The sequence below is a fragment of the Paramacrobiotus metropolitanus genome, unplaced genomic scaffold (assembly GCF_019649055.1).
Source record: "Paramacrobiotus metropolitanus isolate TYO unplaced genomic scaffold, Prichtersi_v1.0 Parri_scaffold0000016, whole genome shotgun sequence".
Lineage (NCBI taxonomy): Eukaryota > Metazoa > Tardigrada > Eutardigrada > Parachela > Macrobiotidae > Paramacrobiotus > Paramacrobiotus metropolitanus.
Window position 1 is genome coordinate 1,061,328 of NW_026570236.1, and position 23,702 is coordinate 1,085,029.

Here is a 23,702-nt window from a genome sequence, read left to right on the forward strand (position 1 = left end):
TTTTCGAATGAATTGTGGGTTATGAGTTCGAATAACACATATGCTGCACTGCCACATGAATGTGAACATTTACCGGAGAACAGCGCTCGCGCTCGGTGCAAGAATGTGGTTAACAACCACCACTAGTAATTATAAAGTAGATAATTTAAAAAATAATTCGTTAGATAATTAGTAGATAATTCGTTAGATGCATCCGATACACTACAGAGTACTTGTACATAATACATCTATATAGATATTATTTCGGTATCTACAGTAAAAAGCCGCAGACTGATTTTTCCAGCCAGCGACGCCTAGGGGCGGTAGGCGGATAGCGCTGCACTTGAACTTCCTTTTCCGTTTCGCAGTTTTCTTCTTCAGAATTACTTAATTACCGTTTTCGAAAGACTTCGAAGTTCGTGTAGTTTGCATGAAACAGAAGTTAGAAGTTCCTTATGGTTAATGGAAACCCATTTGTAAGAGCGGCACCTCGCGTTCTTCCTTTCGAATACTTTAAGACTGGCTATGAATGGTGAAGGATTTGCTGCTCATTTGCATCATTTGCTTTACCATCTGCATATTTGGGCTCCATCTTCCCTTCTGCAGTTATTTGCTTGGACATTCCGTTGTAGATTCGTGTTTGTGTGTTAAAGCAGTAGGTTATCCTCGGCGTCACCATGATGTCTAGTCCGAATCCCAATACGTTTCGTGCGGATTCTACGGGAACACTGAAAACCACCATCACATTGGGCAAAAATCCCTCCGTACAACAAAGTGGGCCTTTTTATCTCATCCGCGCTGAGAATATCGGTATGTTTTGTTGTTACTTCTTTTTTTATTTTGTTTTTGGAACTTCAGAGCTGTAACTTACCAAAAGGAATCAACATAAACCTTCGTTTCAGTTTTAGAGTGCTCCTTTCAGCGTGTTATGATAACACGCTGAAAGGAGCACTCCTTAAAACTGAAACGAAGGTTTATGTTGATTCCTTTTGGTAAGTTACAGCTCTGAAGTTCCAAAAACAAAATAAAAAAAGAATGATAACACTGTTATCATTTATGTTCTTAACATATTTATTGCAGCACTGTGCCATTCTCTGCCTTGTTTTCAATAATTATTACAGTTTTTGTATTTTCCGACTGTGATAATTGTTCGGGGACGTTGAGTGCTTTTCTTAACGCAGAAGAGAGCGAGGCGACCGGGAGCAGTAATCTGCTGGAGCATAATCTCCTGGAGAGTTCCTACTATAAAATGTGCAACGTGAAGAAGCTGAAAGACGAGCTGAGCTCCTTCCTGCCCAATCTGCCCGGATTCTGCGACGTGCCAGCCGCGCAGGATAAATCCTCACTCAAAGACCTGTACGACAATCCCCCTCGCGTGCACAAAGAGCTGGATCCCTTGCCAAATCATCTGTTGGGGAATTTCCGTCTCAATCCTGGCCAGGTACGGTTCGCTACAAGAAATAACGGTTCTCTCGAGTTTTCTCGTTGGTTTAATTGATTTGCTGGTTTTTATACAGCTGCCGGAGAAGTTTCGTCTCATGGATATTAACGCAATGAAAAAGCAGCACAAAAAACGTCGCCGGCGCGAAGAAGCCGCGGCGGGAGCGGCTTCCGGTGGGTTTTTGGTCTTCTTACCAGTTTTGATTTTGCTCGATAATTTTTTAGAGTTTGGATTGGTTTCGGGTTTTAGATTTCGATTGTTTTATAGGTTTTGATTTTGCCTTTTATCGAGATTTTGATTTTTTTCTGTTTGAATTTCAGATTTTCGTAAGAGTTTTTCTTTCGTATTTTTCGATTTTTAGACTTTTTTAGATTTTTATTTTAGACTTCTGTTTGTTTGAGTTTTATTTTTAAAAAGTTGTTTTTATGGCATTTTTATAATTCTTTTAGCATTTTTTTTTATTTTTATACCGAGTCCGTGGTTTGATTCTTATGCTTGACGAGGGGTATTTTTTGTTTACAGCGGAACAGGAAGCGGCCAATGCTGAGGCCAAACGCCAACGCAAGGAAAAAGATGAGGAAAGGCATGCGAAGAAAAAAGAAGGTGCGATTTACTATCCTAGAACTTTCGATACTTTGCGCATTCTAACTGTTAAATGTTCGCTTTCATAAGCATTTGCTGCATTGCCACTTACAAGACGATCATTTTAGAGAGAAGAAGAGCTAAAGCCGTAATGGCAGGTGCCATGCCGTCGTAGCAGCTGCTTTGCCATTCCTGGCGATCTCAACTCACCCAAATCTTATGTTTTATACAGGTAAACCAATAATGCTTGAAACAGTTCAATTTCGATGGTTAGTACGCCGCCAATAGTTGCGGTGTCTGTAATTTCCGGTTTAAGGCTGTCAGTTAGGACTTACTTCTTTTCACTTTTTGAGTATCGTACGAATTATTTTTGAACCTTTTTTCGGTTATGACGCTAAAAAATTGGGCAGCAGTATTTTTTTGTCAGTGAAGCTTTAGTGAGCATTTAATTGTGCTGCGTAAATTGTGCAAGAAAGGGATTGTAGTTTGTACAGTAAGTGAGCCGTTTTTACCTTTCATTTATTTCTTTGCTGACTTGTTAACTTTCTGTGGACTCTGTATGAGTTGTTTTTTACTTAAAGATAATCAAAGGTAATTGGTCCTGTTTTTGCAGGTTAATTACGACGTTGTAAGTCGTGGCTTATTTGGCGGTGTACGTGGATGGAAGCGGAAGTGGCGTTTCTCCACTCGCGGTTACGTACCAGTCGACTAGTTCTTTTAATATATATAATCGATGTCTGAGGTCTAAGGATTTCGGTGGCAATTTCAGTTTGGAGATTTTTTTATGCGATTGCACCAGAGTTCATTGAAGTGTTGATAATAAAGTATTTCGGGTTTCTGATATTTTTGTCTAAGGACTTCTTCAATAATTTTTTACCGTTCTTGTCACAAAAGGTCTTGTACGAAGCTTTCATGTCAAAAATAAATCTAAAAGAAACAGACCAAAATTCGTTGCGAAATTTGCGTTATGTGGCGGGTACACAGACTGTTTTTTTATAAGAAGTACTTTATCCAGAATTATAAACCTTTCCGTCCAAAATCAGTACTTCTAAGTTCTAAGCACTTTTGACGTCACGTAGAAAACACAGACAAACGAAATGGTTTATGCAAAAGCCTGCGCCACAGTAAATAGAACCATTCGTCTAATCAGTCATTGTGCCGTTCTCATACTTCACATTCATATACTTGAATGTTTTGACGTAATTCCCAAACTCAGAGCAATTAAGTGCCAGCAGCGCTTTCTCGCGCAGTTCCAGGAAGACGTCCAGGGCCTCTTGTCCACATGTCGCCAGAACGGTGTTGCCCGGGCCCAAGTTGCCGTTAGCATAGGCTAACGCGCCCTGCATAAACCTGCAACGTGACCTTTACTGTTTTACATACCGGCGTACATATTACAGCAGCAACACTCATCTGTTTACCGGCACAGGAAAGGCCTGTTGATCATAAACATATTAAAACAGGAGCATCCTGTCGTGACGGAAAGCATATCGGAACCCCATTCCTCGCCCGGATTCTCGCTCCATAGTAATCTCCTCTCCACTTGCTCTCTTTTTCGCAAGCAAGGTGTGATGGCTCGTATGTATTTGGCAGGGTCACCGGTTTCGCATACAGTAGCTAAAGCCAAAAAGGCGTCCGGGGTGGCCGGCGCTGCAAGTCGACGTTCGTCGATTGTATGGTTAGGGCATTTTCGGGAAAAATCCGTTCCAAGCTGTCCTGCTGTACGCATCGCTCTAAAACAGGCTAGTAGTCAGCAGGGACCTCACACAACAAGATTGGAATTTAACATTTGTAATTAAAGTTTTTTGTTTGTTCTGTGAAGTGCACATTGAATGTTTGAACTTACAAACAGAAATCATTAACAAGAGGGACTGCATCGGTGCCGTTGTCCGGCTCGCATAAAAACTCGTGGAACGGACTTTGTTTTGTGCCAGGGCAAGAGAGTGCAAGCACCATACCATACTGAGACCTGGTCTTGTCAAGTGCCGCAGTATAATTCTTGGCGAGTGCATCGCAGTCGGGGCTGTCTGCTACAACCAGCTGGAATGCTCCCACGATCAGAAGAAAAGCATTCATGATCCAAAACACAGGGAATAAGCTTGCTAACGACATAATGACATGGAGTGCAACTTTATCATGCAACTTGAAAGCGCGATAAGCAGATGTGCGTATGTGAATATTAAGAATAGTACTGTATAATGCTGCCACCTTACGCACCCAGTGCCATGCTATTTCATAAAGCAATTATTCTATTTGGCAGAAGATGGAATCCAGCCAGAAGTCACTTGAAACACGATCTGATGCATCATGACAGTTATCACAAATCAACATCAAAAAAGCAAATCAAAGTCCCGTTTGTTAACTACAGACAAATTTCAAGTTACGCTCCATGTAAACTACGAAAGAAAAAGTTTCAGTTGTGGGTTGTAAATTAAATGCACCGTGCCTGTAGGCTAGAACTCAGCAAAAATATTTGCTTATCCAACTGCAACTAAAACAAAATACAAATACAACGTAGTAGGTACTATTTAATACTACTTAAAACTCTAATACAATACTCAAGAGATTAACGCTATATCCATATTCGGGGCAGACAATATCGTAATTAAGCTAAAGGCAACAAAGTAAGGACGGTTTTGCCGCCATAAGAAGGCGCTTTTATTTTGTCGGACAATACAAACGATTTTAGTATCATACGCTTTGTCCGATAATAGGGACAACACAGGATCGGATGCTAAAGCTTGTACAGACACTACATAAGCCCTTGCTGCATTAGACCCTTTCCCAACCAGACCGTGAACATCAAAAGTCAAACGAATAAGAAAGAAATACGAATCTGCATTAAGCCTGTACACTGTATACGCAAAGTTGAATACTATGTATTATCACTTATCGCACTATATCAGGTATGCGACCATTCCAGGTCACCCATAAAGGGCTGACGTTGATATGATAGCACCCGTAGAATACGTACCAAAGACTTCTATTCCTGTTAACTTCCTGATGGCGCTTGTATCGCCTATATTATGTAGCACGAATGACGCAAATTCCAGCCAGCTCTCGTTTTTTCCACCTGGCCGACATTCATTGAGAAATCTGGAGAGAAGCTGTTTGGCTTGGATGGAATTTATGAACGTATTGAGGACATAATGTACTTACTTGCAATCAGCGCACTGTCAGGAACCGGTTTTATCGTAGGTCAGGATTTTGTGAATACCGTCGTATGCGACCCATTGTTTACCGTAAACCGCGTGGAATTCACGGTTAAGAAGCAGAAGGTGTTGCAGGTGTTGTAGATATTGTACTTAATGTGCATGCTTAGTTCCGTCTTTCAAGTTCCAGCTTCCAGCTGTATCCATCTGCTGAACACCTACGGTGGTACCTCACTTACCTCTCTTGATTCAATCAGTCACAGCAATTTGTAGATCACATTTAGTTTATATTTTTGTGATTATAGGACTGCCGTAAACGATGTCATTTAGACCTATACCGGTAGATTGCTTTTTGACCGGCTGTATGAAGAACTATGAACACGAAATAATAACTGGCAAGCAAGTGAATCTACCGTACTTCGTTTTGCGGTTACGATTGAGGGACATCCAGACTCCAGAGTGCACTGAAATTTACCGTGTTGTTTATAGATTGCATAAGCAGTCAGCAAAAGTTCCAAGAACTGTAGTGAGATTAAATTTTAGAGAGATTGCTGAAGCATTCTTTCAGTTGATTTAGGGTCCCTTGTACTGCGTTATTTTATCATGATCTTGCTGCTTTTCTACATGGCTTTATTGTTGTTGCTGATAATCCTTCTGTCAGCTGTACGATTATACCTCAGCCGACCAGGACAGGATGGAACACCACCAGGACCAATCGGTAATCCTACAGACACAAATCACACACTACCAATTTTTGAGTTCGTTCTTCTTTATTATCGTACGTATCGATATCCATTAGATCCAGGAAGTGCAGCAATAATAATTTTAACAAAGTTCTTCAAGCGGTGATGACCAGCTACAGCGCCGGCATAGAGAATTATACGAGCTGTAATACGAAGAAAGTGCTACAATTCCGTAGTTGTACAAGATGCAATGTTCTTCGTACCTGTTCTCACGAATATTATTATTACAATATATTTAAACTAGAACTATCGGCATAAAGACACAGAGCATGGTTTGTTCAACACAAATAACTGCAACTTTTTAATTTGATGTTCATCGACAAATAAGATTCTATAGATTCCGGTTTGGATTTCTGTGCCAGAAACAATAGATGCGTAAATAACCTCTATTAATTTCAGCATTTGTATCTGTAGACTTTAACAAATATTATCCTTAAAACTACGGCTGCTTCGAATTGAGTTTAATCCAAATTTCATGTAAACGTCAAAAGTTTCAGCTTGTTCAAGCAAATTATAAACAGAAGTTCATAGTCAAATCCGAGTACTGGTAGTTCAGACTTCGGCGAATAATGCTTTATATTGGATTGTTTACTAACCATACCAAATATTACAGGTGTCCCTTTTCTCGGATATATACCATTTTTGGGCAAATATCCGTGGGTTGGATTGGCACGGTTAAGGAAGACATATCCACAGATAGTGGCTTTATATTGGGGCGGCGACTACACGGTAGTGTTGCAAGACTATGAAACAGTTCGGGCCGCTTATGTCGACCAGGACGAACTCTTCCTAGGAAGACCAGAGGCATTTCTACTGCGCTACTTCAGCACAGGAAGAGACGGAAAAGTTCATGGTATGCAAAACTGTGCTGCCTAAACCGCTGTGGTGATTGGTAAAATTTTTATAAAAGTATGTTCACTAAAAATCACTAAAATACCCTAATGTTCAATACCCTACTGCTTAATGCTCGCATCTGTACATGTCAAATAAAAGCACATAACAGACAATAAAATTTATTAGTCGTAACGTGGTACAACATGGTATGAACTTGCAGCTAAAGTAAGGAACAAAAAACTGCTGTTTTCGTAACTCTTAACGCAGTAAATAAACTACCCACATGTGCGCTTTAGGAATAATGCTTCTGGAAGGCGACAAATGGCGAGCAACTCACAATTGTCTGACAAACACAATAAAAAACGAGTTGGGAGCGTACACTGACAAAATGGACAGGATATTTGTGGAAGAATCTCAGCGAATGTCCCAGAACTTTGCTCAAGCCGAGGACTTTATACCAGATGATTTTCTTAACCACGCTAGCATGAGAGCAGTTGGGCGCGTCTTGATTGGACGACCACTGAATAGCAAAGAATTTGCCCATGTTACCCAGCACGATGCGACTTTTTTGGCGCAAATCGCCGGTGGCGTAGTGACAATGTACGAAGTGGGAGTCATCCTGTCTTGTAGCGGTTTTCAGAAATTAACGCGAAGATTGCTCTGCATACAGCAGCGACCGCATATATCTAAAGGAGAGCGAAAAGGGTCACTGCGGACGTAAGCACGGTTACCGCGAACATGCCTATCTGCATACAGTATATAAGTACTAAAGCGTCTGCGCCTTATTATGTTATGTAAAGCTGCGTAAATTAGGTGGATGTTATTCCAGCAAGTGAACCATGTGGTTGAGAACCGGTTGGGTAGAATATTACGAGAATAGAATCGTATTTCTTGAATTCGTGCATTACTAGGTGGCCTTGGACGAGGTGGGTGCCTGGACCGACGAAAGCTGCTTGGAACGGCGTGCAACATGCTGTAGAAGAGCGCTTCCGGTTGATCGAACACGAATTAGACGAACGTTCTCAACTGACCAACATGCCAGAAGAAGTCAGGGATTTTATTGGCGTGTACCTTCACTCCAAAAACCAAGGGAATGATAATTCGTTCGCAATTCAAAGTACGTTGATAATAAGCACAAGAATACAATCAACTAACTACGAAAGGGAGTGTGGAATTTTATTGACAGAAGAAATGCATACTATTATATATGGAAGTCAGATGCAGCATATATTAACAGAGAATGATATGATTGAAGAAAGCGAAACTTGCGATGAATTAATTAGACAGTTGTGTATATAGAAGTCAGATGCAGCATATACATTGTATTAACAGAGAATGATTGAAGAAAGCGAAACTTGCGATGAATTAATTAGACAGTTGTGTACACATAGCGACATTAATGCCATACTTCATTCCATAATGCCATACTGCATTCAAGTAGTCATAATCATATAATTATACGAGGTGTAATAGGTGTAATTCTGAGAATGAGAATGCGCCGTCTTGTAATTATGAGAATGCGCCTTCTTGTAGGTCGGGATGATCTGGTGACGACGATGGTGGCCGCCTTTACTGCTGGTTCAGAAGCCAGCACGGTGACCATGCTTTGGGCGATTCTTTACATGTGCGCATATCCCGATATTCAAAATAAGGCACAGGAAGAGTTGGAGCGGAATATCGAGCCCAATCGCTCCGTCTGTTACAGTGATATTGGTCAGTCAGAAACCACATGACGTAACAGTGGCATACATTTTGGTTGAAGTTGTGTAATTACTTTTGTACGTCTTTGTTTTGTAGAAAGATTACCATATACCGTTGCCGTGCTTTATGAAACAATTCGCCTAAGTGGTTTAGACCCATTGGGAGTGCCGCGTTCAACATTAAGAGAAACACACTTACTCGGCTACCGTATACCAAAGCGCACAAAGGTCATGCCGAATTTCTGGGCTATCAATCGCAATCCAGACTATTACCCCGATCCATTGGCTTTCAAGCCGGAGCGATTCATTGGAGAAAATGGAAAAGTGCAGTTGCCCAAGCAGTTTATTCCTTTCTCTACAGGTACAGTATAACAGTATGCAATATTAAAACGTATAATTTTAGTTCATACCTCAATTTGAAAGCGTTTTTTGAATTAATTTTCTTATCCTTCAGGAAGCCGAACATGCGCTGGAATGCATTTGGCCAAGCATCTGACTTTTGTATTTTTTGCGAATATCTTGCGAAATCTACGAGTTCGGTTAGCAGATGGCCAGAAACTTCCTGCGTTTGATGATTACCGTCCTGGAGTGTCTCTGAGACCGACAATTTTTAAAATTCATGCTACGCGACGCCTTTAAATTTGTTAATGATCCTTCGTGACTGTCTGCGAGTGCATTGTATTTCTTACTGGCAGCAAGCTTCGTACAAATTGCTGAATCGATCACAGTGAGAAAATGCGTGAACATGAAAGCCGCGAATTTGGACTCTGGATCCAGTCTCGTATCCGACAGGAGTATATACGAGAACAAATGCATCGGTGCAGTACTGTATTCCCAGCTGTAATTGCAAATGTTTTTCACAGTGCATAATACAATACTGATAGCTGTAAGTTTTGCAAAACATTGCTCGTTACAGTACTTGCATTCTATATATCTGTACAATTAAACCACATGCACCGTAATTATCTGTATATTAATCACTACTCTACAGAGGGTGATTTTGCAATATGCTTCCACTTTCTTTATGAATTTATTGCCATCCTCTCCGTGCATATTTTATTTTTAGAGTCGCTAAGTTTGAAAGCCCTTTCTCTTAGCGATCATAACGAATTAATTTTAAGAAATATAAAACAACTTAGAATACGGTGGGATTTTGCAAACCGACCAGGGTCTGTGCGCAATACTGTAACAATTCGCAAAACGCTTTCCAGTGCTTTAAATTAAAAATTTGCTAAAAAATCGTCATCAATTCATAATCTATGGGTGCCAGGTTTAGTGAAATGTTACATCATGTGGTCTTCAGAAAACATCTGGCTTCGTGAGATTCTAGGCACTGGTACGTTGTGTTAGCTTCGTGAACTGGAAGATAGCCATTTTGACTGTTCCCCTTGCGTTCCTCCCCGGGCTGCAAATCCAGATTGCTTGTCCTGAGAAGTTTTTTAAGCGACTTTTTAGTATAGACATCTACAGTGGTTTTAACACTGGGAGCCTGCACTGCAATATTGCCCCGGTAAATAATTTCGGAAAACGAACATCATTCGTTTTCGTTTTTTACCAAATTTTGAATTTTTGTTATTACGATACTTAAAAGTAGCAGCACGGAATTTCGTATCTCCCGTCCGAATAAAGAAGCCGCATCTGCGCCTCACCGATTACGACGGTCTGTGCCAAATTTCAGAAAATAAGGAAACTGGCAAAAAGGTTTCCTCGTCAAAAATTTGTTTTGGTTTGGAAAACTGGGCGTTCCGCTTTAAAATCACTTTTAAGTGCCACCTACTTCTTTTTTCAAATTCAATTAATTACGAATTATAAAGCACATATTGAAGTATTTTTAAGCGCCAAGAAGTGAAGGAGAGAACAAGGGAGAGAATTAATGCAACTTTATGTCCGTGTTGGAAGCATATTGCGCAATCACCCTCTGTAGAGTATTACCGACGCAAACACGTGGTCATTTGTGCTTGAGCCAACAAGGAAGGCAAGACCCTAGTGCGGCGCACCTTGACAAAACCGGATCGGTTCTGACAGTGCGAGTATAAACATTGAACACAGAATTTGGCCCCTGTGGCAAGAGTTCCACAATAGACCGGATTAAACATTAATTTATTTCCGCGGTGACGGATGAAGCCAGTAGGTTGTTACTTCATGTTTTCCCTTGACAGAAAGCAGTCCCCTTTCTTCCACGACGAACTGGCTAAATCGTTTCAACAGAAGTTGGCTATCTGGGCTGAGGTGAATACGGCCTGGCAAACCGTGACTGCACATTCTGGAGGCCATGTTAATAGTGTCTCCAAATCTAAACGAAGGAGATGTGTTCCATATAGCGTCTCAACCAGAAATAATGTGCTCGTAAATGTACCGTTCTGTCATTCATGGGAGAGCTTATAATACGAAATAAATGCATAAATCAGCCTTTAAATCGGAAGCATAGAGCTGCTTCAAAAAGTTTGCGCACAGGTAAGCATACGTACAAGCAATAACGGGGTCGTTTTAGCCCCATTAATCCTGCAGCACAAGGACCTGCAACGCATCGTTCCACAGGTGACAGTTCACACTCATTATATGACTCATATAAATGCATCAAGGACATGTTACCCGAATGAATGCCAGTCTTAAACTGCAAGCTTTGCAGAAAGGCCAGTTGTGGCTGAAGATCCATTAGCTTTTTAGCGAAGACCGCAATACGCTCAATATGGTTTATCCCAATTCTTTCCGGAATCCCGCTAGCCACCTGCAGAAATTTTCCTATAATCACTTGTCTGCAAACTTAACCGAATCTACGGACACAAAATAAATCTGATTTCACTTGCATTACCATAAACGAAGCACTAATTGCTTCCACTTTATAAACGTTGCACTCGGTTGTCAGCTTATCAATACAGACTTCCGTTGCCGACGTGACAGCAATCGTCGTCTCCGGTGAATTGCCCTCAACGAAGTCAGCGAATCCATGCAGATCCGTGAACAGAATTGTGGCGCATTCAAAAAATTCAGGTAGGACCTTTTCACCGGCTCGAAGCTGTTTGGCGACAGATCTAAAATTAACAATAAGCAAGCAAAATGATCTGCAACTTCAGCTCATTCTCGAGATCAGCCGCTGCACAGGTTCACTTGTACCGTGGCAAAATCTGATTGATAATTGCGTTGCATTTTTCCGTTTCTTCCATTAATTCGGCAGTCCGCTTCGTAACTTGGTATTCCAGTTCAATTGAATAGCTTTCCATCCTGGCACAGATTTGGTCAAAAAGCGTAGTATTTTTCTCCTGTGCAGCCAGCATTGGATTAACTCTGGCCAGCGCACGGATAAGACTTTTTATATTCGGTCGCTGCAGGGGGTCCTGAGCGATGCACGACCGTAATATCGCTTCGAAGTCAGGCAAGCACGAGAAAACTGTCCCAGGCAAAATGTCTTGAAGACTTTGATCAGCTACATAAATGGTGGAAAGCTAATGAAACATCCACTCATTACTCTGTATGCGTAACGAGTAGTGCTTACCTTGGGCATGTGCTCTGATCTGCTCTAAAAGCTTTCCCATTGTCAGTATGTCAAGCAGGATCAGACCGCAGGAGTAAATGTCAACCATTTGCAGGGACTTGTTGTCAAGCGTGTTTCCTGTGTCGGGTGGTGACCAGTAGAAGGATTCCCAAATAATGTTTTCACACACTGCTATACTAAGATCTCCACAAACCGCGTGTAGACTTCGTCGCAATCTGTCAGAAGCAAGATGCGCTAGCTTCAGTGAAAAATGTTTATCCACCCAGCAAGTCAAGATGCTGATTCGTCCATGGAACTGCAACGAGGAAGTGTGGATATACCGTACTGCCTGCAACAGCCAAACTGTCTGCCGAAAGGTCGCAACAGGTTTTGCGTCTGAACACTGGAATTGTAATGATAACCGGCATTTTACTTGGAGAAAATCGTGAGCCAGGGAAGTCGGCAGTGAAGCGTCCCTGCTAGCATAGCTGTCGAATATGTCCGGCAACGCGCCTCGTGATGGGCAGTCCATTACTGCCGAAATCCAGTAAATCCCTTTGGAAGATTTTGTTATGGCAAGTCCAGCAAACTGGCAAATATTGATATGCTCCATTCTGTTTAACTACAGCAGAACACTGTAATTATACAAAGGGTTAACATTCAAAATGTGAGCGCACACATCTCATTTAATTACTCGTACCTTTTGAAGCAAGATCAACAGTTCGTTATTACCCGAAATGTCGGGAAAACCAAGTGGATGGTTCCGGTTGCATAATTTCCAGCCCATAACTGGTTTGGTTTTATATGTGTCGAAAATTACGGCGCTGCAAAAACTCTGCAAAAAACAACTTCATAAAAATAGTGGAACGATGCTTTTAACTGGTTCAGTCTGATTATACTCGTGTCCAGCTAAAAGCCGCAGGGAGATCTCTGGAGTGTTGTGAGATTTGGTCGGCATAAATCCTCGACAGCAGGGAACGGCAGGACGCTACTAGGCGGTTAGTTGGTTCTTGCAGCTGGATTTGCCACCATGGGTCGTGAAGCAGTTGGTAATTAGCTTTGAGTCTGCTATATCTAAAGATAAAACATTAGGTTATATATATACGTCTTCGCCTTTGCGACACCAACGGCGGCCTGATGCAAGACCGATTATCAAACTGCTTCTTACTGCAGTACTGGAAATACAACAGCACTTACCCAATCCACACTAAAACCGTTATGCCGATAGCAAGACAGAGACTTGTTAAAACGGCTGTTAACACGTACGAACGGTTGTCACCTAAGTCAATGTGAAATACCGTTCAAAACCCTGCTCCGTTTTTCCATAAAACAAAGTTACAACTAAGTATGCAAATTTTGGGGAAAATATCTTTTACTTGTATAAAGGCAGGACGGATTCTGATTTAGGTAGCCACAATACGGCTCGTTGGGAAGAGGAAATGAACTGTTGACCCACGTCAGTAATTGTGTCATTTCGATTAAAGCTCCTGTTTGGCCGAATTTGCGCAGTAACGTCTGTGCAAATAAAAAAACATGCACAAGTGTTTTATACAATCATACAACAATGTCGTGCGAAAAGTGACCGCACCTCGCGGCTCCCGTTAGCGTTGATAAAAGATACCACAAAGTCGCTGAGCCGCTGGCCTTTGCTGTCTATATACATGCTGTGACCAAAGTCATCGGTGAACGTTTGGTTGGATAAACGCTTTGCTAGTGCAACACCTCTCCAGTCCGCTTTTTCGTCGGATGCAAGTGTATTGTTGATCATCTAAAAGGCCCAAGTTTTAAAACCATTGTGTTACAAAGGATTTTCCAAGGCAGCTGTATCGTTGATGATGTGAGTAGACAAATTTCAAAAGAGCAGCGTTTACAAGGCTAAGATTTAAATTCTTGAGTCTTCATTGTGACTATTCCAGAGCTGCCAGAAAGCTGCAATTAAGTGCTGCGGTTTTCCGGGCAAGAGTGTTGCACCTTACCTCCGCTAATGCAAAGACGGTCATGTAACTGCTGAGAATAAGGACGTATGGCTAGAAAATCAAAATTATTAAAGACCGATCAACAGCGAGAAAAGAAAACAAAACGCTGTGGAATGTGGACTTACCTGCCTTACTAATGGATACGTGTAGTTGTAGTCGTGCTCGGAGCGACGGAGAAATTCCTTACCGAGCTGCATTTTTACACTAGCGTTCTCGATAACCTGACTGGGATTCACAATTAAGACCGATTTGTACGCTTCGAAGAGCATCTGGATAAAATGCGTTTTGTGATTCAACACAGTAACTGTAGAAAAGTACTTGTAGAAAAGTCTTTCGCAGAGGTGATGCGTGTGATTTACTCATATAAATTTTTTCTTACAGCGGTGTCACTTACCGAATCGTTTGCGTCACCAGCTCGCCATGTTAATGGAGGAAAGAGGTTATTTTCTTCAAGTATGTACACCTGCAATGGCAGTTAAATGATACTTGTTCGAGGAAAGCGCAAAAAAACATACTATAACTTTAGACAGTAGAAGTATACGAGTACTCAAAGAATACGAGTAGCTTACGTATTCTCCATTGGTCATATTTAATAAATGAGCAGTCAACTGCAAAAAATGTGATCTTTCAAAAGTAAAAACCGGCTGAAAAACGGGCTTACCAAAAAGTTCCGCAAAGCCGGTTCACCGCCAAAGTACATCACCACTGACAATAACGAAAAAGACAGAGGTAAAATAATTTCCGGTGCGAGATCATGGTCAACGACTCAGTGGCTTACCCCGGCTTGTTGCACGGACCCTTTCGAGAATCGGTTGAAATCCAGTAAAATCAGGTGATTTTGTCCTTATATTCCTCACAATGCTAACAATGTGTTTCTGGCTTTTGACAAGGTTTAGGAATGTAGATGCGAACTGAGAATGAAACGGAGGAGAAGTGATGTCGTTGATCACAGTTATGGTGGTCCAGTTATACTTATTCAAGATCTCCAGGTATAAGTGAACGAATTCGCCCATAATAAAAGCGTTTGTGTTTATGCGCGTTTTGTATAGATCGCGGTTGAGTAGGTTATAAGGCGAGCCGCTAATGAATAAGAAAAAAATTGTTTCCTTGAAAGAGAATTTTTACCCTATACTCTGCACTTACGTTGATATCCATAAAGTATCCCACTGAGTAAAAAAATAAGGAATCTCCGAATTTTCTGCACATGCTGCAAAGTGCAAACCCGATTCGAACTGACAACTCTTCTCAGCAATGTACTAACCGAACCGAACACAGGTATTACCGACCGAACCGAACCGAACGCCAGCTAACCGAACACAGGTATTACCTAGTATGTCATATATGGTGAGGTCGCGATCATTTCTGTTCTGATAATGCCATTCAGACAACATTGCGATTGCACTGCTGCTTTCTGCATTGCATCCCTGTTGTTCAATTAAGTGCGCACGAAAGTTCATCGTCCCGTTGTACTTCGCGCTTACGCGCTCAGCGGCTAAGGTAAAGGCTGGTCCAATATACGGGAGATCCTGAAACCCTTGCGCGGAAGGGTCACCTATTACCACCAAGCTAACATTGAGCACACCATCCTTTAGGCTCTTGTCAGGATGGGATGACAGCAGCGGTTGAGGGCCCGCAGTGGCAATAGTGGTACAAAATAAAATCATGGAAGATATGGTTGTTACAAATGACATCAAAGCCCTATGCATTATGTGGCAACCAAGTACAGCCGCAACCCCTAAAATCGGGCATCAGCAACATACTTACAAAACCAGGTGGTTTAGAGTTTCAGAATAATTACAAGATTGACCGTCCTGCCATTATACCACCGCTTAAATCAGCAAAACTGGAGTCTGTGCCAAGGCGATGTACTGTAACTTTTCATCATGTATGTGCGGCTGTGCGTGACCGTGCTGTTATCATTCAAAGAGAACCCCAGAATGTTTGGCATACGAACCGAGCCTATTACAGATACAGATTGATTAGCCGAAGGAAACAAATAGTTGATCCCAGTGTCGGCCTGGAATTATTTTCCCTGTGATTGTGGAGGATAACTGCAGCTCCGCCGTAAACAATCGTTCGTGCCGATGCACGAAATCCACCGGGCACTGCAATGCCCAGAGGATTCGGCAGAATATTAATTTACAAAATTTCACGGCGCTGTTATATGGGTGACGCCTAATCCCGCGGTCGTTGTACCTCTCTCACCGGCGCACCGCCAGCAAAACATTGGTTTCATTATGCATTAATATTTCATGAACATGTCTTTCCGATTCAGTTTTCCTTTTCTAAGTGATATCATTACGAACGAGTACTCTACTACGTGTATAGCTTGTCGCGTTCTACTTCTAGAGATACAGCGAACTGTGCAAAGTACCGTATTTCAGAATTTAATTTGGTAAGGCTCCCGTGCCGATTATTTAACGTTTAACACATCTGCGCTTTGAGCTTCATTGTACTTACATATGTTATTAGTATAGTATCGTACTTATACAGGGGATCCGTTTTACCCTTATTCAGATATACTGCGTGAATCAGCGTGATGTATGACAAAGAAACGACGCCTTCAAATTTCAAAATTGGTCTTTGAAACAACGAAGAGAAACATTGTTATATCCAAACAAGCCAGTGTGTTGACATTTCGTGTTTGCCTCAATAGACACGACCTCGCGTTGGACAATGAACAGGCTGGATTCTTTCAAGAATAGCTGCATTTTCACTATCCAGGCTCAGATAAATATGGTTTTGTACTGCAACTTGTGACTGCACTGTCTGCACAATCTTCGGAAAATGCATTTATTGGCTGTGACAAAAACGCCTACGCTGGTTGACCCTAAGACATTCCTCAAGTGAGGGTGACCGTGTCTGCAAGTCAAAAAAATTGGTATGTAGTTTACTGGATTCTTCTCCACAGGCTTCGTATGTGCGAGTTTCTTGCAATTTTGCCGAATAATTTATTACTTCCATATTACTTATTTCATTCTAGTGCTCGGAAATTTATAAGCAGTTTGCCTCCCCAGCGGCACCCCCTGACAAATACTCGTAGCAAGATACTATAAGAATTCGCTACGAAACGTACTGGTGCAAAACCCTTTAAAAAAACCAAGGGTTACGGTGAGCAGGCGCATTTCATCCCAATAGGCAGCTATCCACTCCTTCGTTGGTTGAACTCATCAAACTGTGGATATTGGGGAGAAAGGGATGCGCCAAACCAAGGTGCTTGCTGCAGCAAAGTTGAGTCTGGTAACTTGATAAATCTTGTGCAGGAGTATAGCTGTGCTAGCCCGCATAGTCGGCGGAATTGTTGCTGCATTGGGCCTTTCAGCCGGCCATAAATTTCAAAAGTTAAAAGACTCGTTGTTAAAAGAACAGCAAGAACGTAATACGATGGTGTACAAAGCTGTTCATGCTCACAAGAAGTTTGATATTATCATGAGTGAGCGCACTAAAACGCGTACGCAGGCCCGTGACCTTTCCAGGTTATTTAGAAAAAGACTGACTCGAATGTACTGTATATATATACCTCTACTTACTATTGGGATACACTTCAAGAACCCTTGCAATTAAACCTGTCAGTTTCCTTATGGCACTTGTAGACTTGTAGTTAGTTGTACGAGAATACTTCGTATCATTTTGTAATCGGTATTCTGGTTTTGTTGTATCGTCGATAAGTATGCAACAGGAATCGCGCAAATTCCAATCTAATCTATTTTATGCCTACCTGCCAACTGCCGGAACCGGAAAATCAAGCAGCACCGTGTAGAGTCACTGTAGTCATAGTATTACTAAAGTGTGCATACTGTCAGAAATCTTTGGAGAAACACACTGACCTTGATATGCATTTTAGAATGTCACGTAGTATCATTACCTAGAGCCTAGCGCAGGCCGCCTTTACCCCACGAACCGGTTTATTTGCATACCACGGTTTGTAGTTGCGGTCGAGTATGCGAGTGATTCTTTACCACAAACAGAAATCAAACCACTCGGAACTTTCAGTTATTATTTCGCTTCGAAATATTACAGATATTGTTAATATATGGTAATACACATTTCTACCTAGCTGCCGACCTGCTGGACACAGAATTAAATGCGCATACTTTGTTACCGTTGAGCAAGCCGCACAAAGGTCATGCCAAATTTGTGAGCTATTAAACAACCCAGGCTACTACAGACCAGGACCTAATGGTTTCTGTACCAGGAGCTAATGGTTTTTCAACCGGAGCGATTCATTGGAAGGAAAGGGAAAAGTGCCGTTGCCCAAGCAGTTCGTTCCATTCTACATAGATACTCGTACATATATAACAATAGATATATCAATGTACATTGTAATGTACCGTAACCGGTTTATTTGCATACACGTTACATTGAGTTTTCGACATTTCGACAGTGATTTCTTTGTATGAACGATTTTTCTTCTTTGGGAAGCCGAACATACGCTGGAATGCATATGGTATGGTATGGCGAAGTATCTGACTTTCTGTTTTTTGTGAATACGTTGCGAAATCTAGAGTAGCGGTTCGCTTAGTAGACGGCCGGCACCTTCCTGTATTTGATCATAATTTTGATGGTTGATGATAATCGCTCTGGATTTAGAGTGTCTCGCAGACTGATAAGTGGCGGCAGACATGCAGTCTTAAATTCCATGCGACGCAACGCCTTGAAGTCGGAATGATATTTGAAGGTGATCATCATATTTCATGGTCGCTTGCGACTACATTCTAACTGGTAAGTATGCTCGCAATAAACTTTGCAATCCCCAATCCCCATGCAAAATGTTGAATTACTTCTAGAAAGTTTTTTCTGAAAACAAATTCCGCGAATTCAGGAATCTCGTATTGTCTAACGGTAAATACAGTACATGACAATAGCAACATCTATATAATTATACAATAACAGTGTAGTAGAGCTGATCATGCTAAATACCGAACATAAAACTGTTAGTCTTGTAATAACTTTTGGCATCAAATCTCACATATTATGGGTGATTTCACTGTTTCGCTCGTAGACAGTACTAGACAGTAGACACTGTACTTACAAGTTACAAGTTAAATATTAATAAATAATACTTAATTATGTGTTTAATCAACCGCGTTTAGTAATCTCCCGGATGGCTTTTAATTTCCGAACTCTGCGTTATTTTTTTACTGTATGTTTTACATATTTTGTTGTTTGTTATTGACTTTTTTATCTGATATGCCGAATGATCGTTATGCTTCGTGTTTATCTATGGAAACCGAATGCACCGGAAAGTAGCTGTACGTATGTTAATTTATTGCATAGTTCGCATCCGCAGCGGCTGCGCACCGCGCCGAACGAACACTTGGTAAGCCAGGGTAGCGCAGATGAAAAACGCTGTCCTGGCATTCGGCTATCCGTTTTATGGGGTAAGCTTGTGACTGTAAACTCACATTTTCAACTCGTGCAGGAACGCGCACAAGTCCGTGATTGTTAGTGGGGCTTATTTTTAAAATCCAGCGGAAACCGAAAGTCGTATGCTTTCGTTATCAACAAGTACAGTAAGTCTTGCATTTTGGCATTTCGTTGCTACTCCTGCCACTCGGCTGCCAGTAAGGAGCTTGTTTCGGTAGTTTGGCGGAAGATTGCGACAGTCAGAAATCTGCGGCTGCAGTCAGCTTCCCTGATTAAAGTTGTAAGTAAATCTACATGTAGTCTGCCACTTTGAACGCAATAACTCCGCGTTGCAACTGAATGTTGTATCTTTGTATTCCTGGCATGAAAGTTCGGTAATTGCCCAACTGGTACAAGTCCTTCATCCGGTAGCCATAAGCTAGTAGATTCACGGCGTAAAGTTAGAACACATTCAGCAGTTATGAAAGTTAGTTTTCCAGATGTTCCCAGTTCCTTGTCAACATGAGCGGTAAATCTGTTGCTGCTGGACAGATCATCGTTTCCAGCGAAGTCTGGGTTTGGTCGTTCGAATGGCACCAGCATCAGACACACTGCGCCTTTTGCTTTCGGAACTCAGCAAATCTGCGGTCGTGTCAAGGATGCCAGTTGTATCGATACTGCAACGCAGAATGTCAGGTAGGACCGTAGGCAAAGCGAAGACAGCTTCTTAAATTTTGCAGAGAAACAGAACAAATCGTTGCTTATGAAGCGACTAATTTGTCGTTGAACCGTTGATGGTTGGCAGTTGACAAAGTTGCTTTTCGCATTGATTTGCGTTTGCTGCTAGTTTACTGGGTGCATTACCAGTTAGTACGCAACTTCTCAGTCGATGGTTGGGGTTACACAAATCTTTTTCTGATAAGCACTTGCCCTGTGGTCAGTGCCCGGAAACCCGGGATCAGGGCGTGTAGCCGTTTGAATTGGGTACTTACGAACAGTTGACAGCTGCTTGTTCCTTCAATGCGCTTCGGAGTACCTACACGTTGTAAGCGAATCCAGATTCGGACTTGCGTTGCATCAACTGCATCTTGCAAGTGCTGTGCTTACGTACAGCTTAGGACAAAATGGTCGCATACCCAAAATCTCCACATTCAGTACGAATGCAGCGCAGTGCACTGTACGACTGAGTTCAAAATATCCGTTTCGTACAAGTGCACTGCACCGCTTGCGTACAGAATGCTGGGTATGGGGCTATGCGACCATTTAGTCCTACATTGTAGTTGTACATTTGCAAATGTGGTTCATCGGAGCTTCTCAAGTACAGACCCTGGCATATAGCGGTGTTCGATATTTCAGCGTGCCGACTGGAAAAAGGAGCACAAATGCGAATGCGATCTTCTGAAGCGTGTCCGAGACTACAGACAAGAAACCGAAACTTACCCTGAGGTCCATCGTATGGCGAGGATGATGCGGCTTGCCAGCGGTATACAGGGCGACACTTCGCAAACATTTGCCACGAGTTCCATCATTCTACTTAAAATTATAAATAAAATTATGGTAATATTAATGCATTAAATGTGTGCACCAGTGATAAAAATTTTGTACAGATTTGTACAAATGTCATCTCTGTGCCATATGTTTGTGTTTCACAGAAAATGACGAAGGAGAGCATCTCCGGTTATGACGAAAAGTTATCGGCGGGGAACATCCTTGAAATGTTTCCTAGTGTTCTCACAGCGGTAACACGGTGTGTTTGTTATTTATTAATTATTACGCTCATTTTGACTTTAGTTCGTGTATTTTGGGCCGTCATGCTGTTTTGCAGAAAACTGGAATTTGTTCGAGAAAAAATGTTCCAAGGGTTACTGAAAGCAGCATTTCCGGAATTGGTTGCAAAAGAATCCCTTTGGCCGGAATATCTTGTTGCTGAAACTCTGACAAAAATTGACTTGCATCAGCATGCTATCATCAATTATGACGGTGGTCGTCCGTTTTTCTTTGGAATGGGTCTCTTTCCGGCTGTCCCCAATGGTCTCTTAGACGAAGCGTGTTCCGATCAGAATGCTGTGGTTCTGTTTAACGGAAGGACTCTCCTGTTGTACGCTGTGGATGATATTCCCAACTATACTGGGCTAGACGACGTACGTAAAAACAGTTAACACAGAAATCGCTGATTTCGCTGTAACGCGCGGTCTATTTTTGTAGGTGCAGTTGTGTGATTTGCGAGAGTTTCCCTTCCGATGGCCGGTGAAGCAGCGGCGCGAAATGTACGCAGACAAGTTTGGCGGCGCGGAATGCACATGTCGCAAATGTACTAAGGAATATGTAAGTTTTTGTTTGAAGAAAACTTTTACGGAATAATTTGTCTTTACCTGCATAGATACTACTGTATTGATTCACAGGAAGCGATTATAAATCCGTTGAAATGTGCCACAAAAGGATGCACAGAGCGTATTCCAAGTGATGATCGCGCGTTGGAGCCATGTGCGCAGTGCGGCGCGATCAACGAGGTCAATCTTCGGAAGCTACAGACGTTTCGAGATAAGCACGAAGAAGACTTTTCCGGGTACCTTGCCATGTGGTTAAAACGAGACTGTCACGCTATTATGCCTAAGAAATTCCCATTATGGAAAGAGCTGGAGAAGGCGAATATTCTGCAGCCGGAAGCGCAGCTTCGCTTCGTCCTTGGCTGGGATGTGGCTCGATCGTGCGATGAAACTGGACGACATCAGGAAGCATGGGAGATATACCGCCACATGATTGTTTGCCTGCGGTAAGTTACTGAAATCAATTTCCTAGTGGTGTGAACTCTGAAGCCAAAGATTGGTTTACATTTTCACAGGAATATTGCTCCCAGATATAGCTTTTATCGTGCCCAGTTTCTTCGTGAAGCGTCAACCAGTATCGTCTACTTGGGAATGAAATTCATGATGATGAGCAAGACACAGAAGACTCGACTGGTGTCGCTGCTTTTGGATGCGTTTCCGTTGGCTATTGACTGCATGAAAGAGGCACGGGATACCTATTCGACGTTGTGCGGGCAATGTGTAATTACTAAGGATATTGCCGAAGCATTGGAGATGGAAGAGATGTTTTTCGCAAACGTGGTAGAATTTTCTAAAGGATAAAACTAATAGTCGTGTCACTTGATAACTTCGATTTCAGAGGCGTGAAATCAAAACAGGAGTAATCATCGATTAAGCGACTGGTTTTTTTGACGAAAACTTTTTATGATTCTCAAATTCTTAAATTTTAGCATCAGTAATTTCGGACAGATGTAGCACATAATTTTGCAACTTTGTGTCATTTGCCAGTGTATACGCGTACTGTTGTTGCTTGGAACTGCAGTGCCGTCAAGGCGTCAACAGGTGGAATTAAGTATAAATAATCATCATCCTCTCGTCATCTAAGGCGTTTCCAGCTGGTTACTCCCATAAAACAGAAACCCCAGAACGTTCTGTAACTTCCGGCGGTTTCCTTGTACTATTAATGCGTTTAATGTAAATTTATACGAAATGGTTTATTGGTGGCATTTAGAATGATCTCGCCTGGTTAGCAATATTTATGGCTTTAAGAATATCTGCAGCATTCAGTTGCATTGTGATTCTGTGTCAACACAATTGAATTTTAAGCAACAGAATTATTTAACTTGAACTCTGTGCCACAAGAAAGCAGATTCATATTCAAGAAAATAACGACAATTCCGAGAACTGAAATAATATTATAATTATAAGAAACACAAAATTCTCTATCACCTTCAAGACTAGAGGAGGTAACACTGTAATAAAGTTCGGACAGTTTTAATGCTCGAAGAACTGGGTTAAGCCGTTCAAGACTTCAAGCATACTAATTCCGTTTGATTGCGAACTGAGATCGACCACATCCGGTCCGGATGAGTTCCCGAATTCGCTTTCACGCAGTCGATTAACTCAAACAAATTACACTGTAAACAGTGTACGACAAAATGTTTAGGAAACAGGAAGCCTAACAGCAGGAAGAAGTACATACACGCCGTACAGCTTACGGTATTGCCGCATGCGGTATGCGGTACCGTCAATTCGGTTACTGTATGTTAATACCAACCGACACGAAAATCATGAGCAGATGTGCCTGCCAGTGGTAGTCTTTGGCAATTCAGATTGGCTGCGTTGAGTTAGCCAACCACTACTGCGCACTGGGGTACTTCGGGACATATTGCGGGATGTACTCGTGGATGTACTGCAGGAGAAACTGCGGGAGCACTTCGCGGTGCAGTACGAACTTAAAATTAATGTACTACAGGATGTACTACACGTTGTACTACAGGATGTACAACAAAACGTACACTGCAAAAGCTGGCATAATTCGGTACCGTTCTGCAAGTCGCAAGATGAGCCTGTTTAGTGAGTTTTTTTATCTTAAAAAAACCTAAGAATCCTAAGAAAACTTAGAAACCTAAGAAAACCTAAGAAACCTAAGAAACCCGAGGAACTGAAGAAAC

At 41.8% G+C, this 23,702-nt stretch overlaps 5 protein-coding genes across 9 annotated transcripts; 3 read left to right on the forward strand and 2 right to left on the reverse strand.

The window, feature by feature from the left end:
• The first annotated feature begins 330 nt into the window (after nt 1-330).
• On the forward strand, nt 331-2,943 carry LOC129585383 (mediator of RNA polymerase II transcription subunit 19-like). Its single transcript, XM_055478037.1, has 6 exons — nt 331-789; nt 1,161-1,420; nt 1,497-1,593; nt 1,943-2,023; nt 2,131-2,234; nt 2,616-2,943. Exons 1-5 carry the CDS (start codon nt 657-659, stop codon nt 2,175-2,177), a joined length of 618 nt encoding a protein of 205 aa, XP_055334012.1. The 5' UTR covers nt 331-656; the 3' UTR covers nt 2,178-2,234; nt 2,616-2,943.
• LOC129585382 (uncharacterized) lies at nt 2,866-5,559 on the reverse strand. Its single transcript, XM_055478036.1, has 4 exons — nt 5,159-5,559; nt 3,846-5,095; nt 3,421-3,732; nt 2,866-3,352 (listed from the first exon to the last, which is right to left on the reverse strand). Exons 2-4 carry the CDS (start codon nt 4,109-4,111, stop codon nt 3,145-3,147), a joined length of 786 nt encoding a protein of 261 aa, XP_055334011.1. The 5' UTR covers nt 4,112-5,095; nt 5,159-5,559; the 3' UTR covers nt 2,866-3,144.
• On the forward strand, nt 5,044-9,324 carry LOC129585380 (cytochrome P450 2G1-like). Its single transcript, XM_055478033.1, has 7 exons — nt 5,044-5,869; nt 6,508-6,747; nt 7,025-7,328; nt 7,640-7,845; nt 8,262-8,441; nt 8,526-8,789; nt 8,883-9,324. Exons 1-7 carry the CDS (start codon nt 5,755-5,757, stop codon nt 9,065-9,067), a joined length of 1,494 nt encoding a protein of 497 aa, XP_055334008.1. The 5' UTR covers nt 5,044-5,754; the 3' UTR covers nt 9,068-9,324.
• A 1,064-nt stretch (nt 9,325-10,388) lies between these two features.
• On the reverse strand, nt 10,389-15,026 carry LOC129585344 (atrial natriuretic peptide receptor 1-like). Its single transcript, XM_055477982.1, has 18 exons — nt 15,020-15,026; nt 14,655-14,956; nt 14,538-14,581; nt 14,271-14,339; nt 14,002-14,145; nt 13,877-13,927; nt 13,489-13,668; nt 13,277-13,415; nt 13,098-13,179; nt 12,800-12,974; nt 12,601-12,735; nt 12,334-12,522; nt 11,922-12,249; nt 11,543-11,852; nt 11,241-11,460; nt 11,021-11,156; nt 10,897-10,945; nt 10,389-10,721 (listed from the first exon to the last, which is right to left on the reverse strand). Exons 2-18 carry the CDS (start codon nt 14,887-14,889, stop codon nt 10,529-10,531), a joined length of 2,679 nt encoding a protein of 892 aa, XP_055333957.1. The 5' UTR covers nt 14,890-14,956; nt 15,020-15,026; the 3' UTR covers nt 10,389-10,528.
• Nucleotides 15,027-18,231: 3,205 nt separating this feature from the next.
• Nucleotides 18,232-22,595, forward strand: LOC129585311 (uncharacterized). 5 transcript variants are annotated; one of them, XM_055477949.1, is made up of 10 exons: nt 18,232-18,598; nt 19,299-19,389; nt 19,462-19,523; nt 19,723-19,918; nt 20,579-20,779; nt 20,875-20,969; nt 21,048-21,363; nt 21,428-21,547; nt 21,625-21,995; nt 22,065-22,595. In XM_055477949.1, the coding sequence occupies exons 4-10, from the start codon at nt 19,745-19,747 to the stop codon at nt 22,348-22,350; spliced, it is 1,563 nt and encodes a 520-aa protein (XP_055333924.1). In that variant the 5' UTR covers nt 18,232-18,598; nt 19,299-19,389; nt 19,462-19,523; nt 19,723-19,744; the 3' UTR covers nt 22,351-22,595. The 5 variants fall into 5 exon arrangements, with proteins under 5 accessions (XP_055333924.1, XP_055333923.1, XP_055333925.1 ...); XM_055477948.1 differs by lacking the exon at nt 18,232-18,598 and having other exon boundaries at nt 19,085-19,389; XM_055477950.1 differs by lacking the exons at nt 18,232-18,598; nt 19,299-19,389 and having other exon boundaries at nt 19,390-19,523.
• The last annotated feature ends 1,107 nt before the right edge of the window (nt 22,596-23,702 follow it).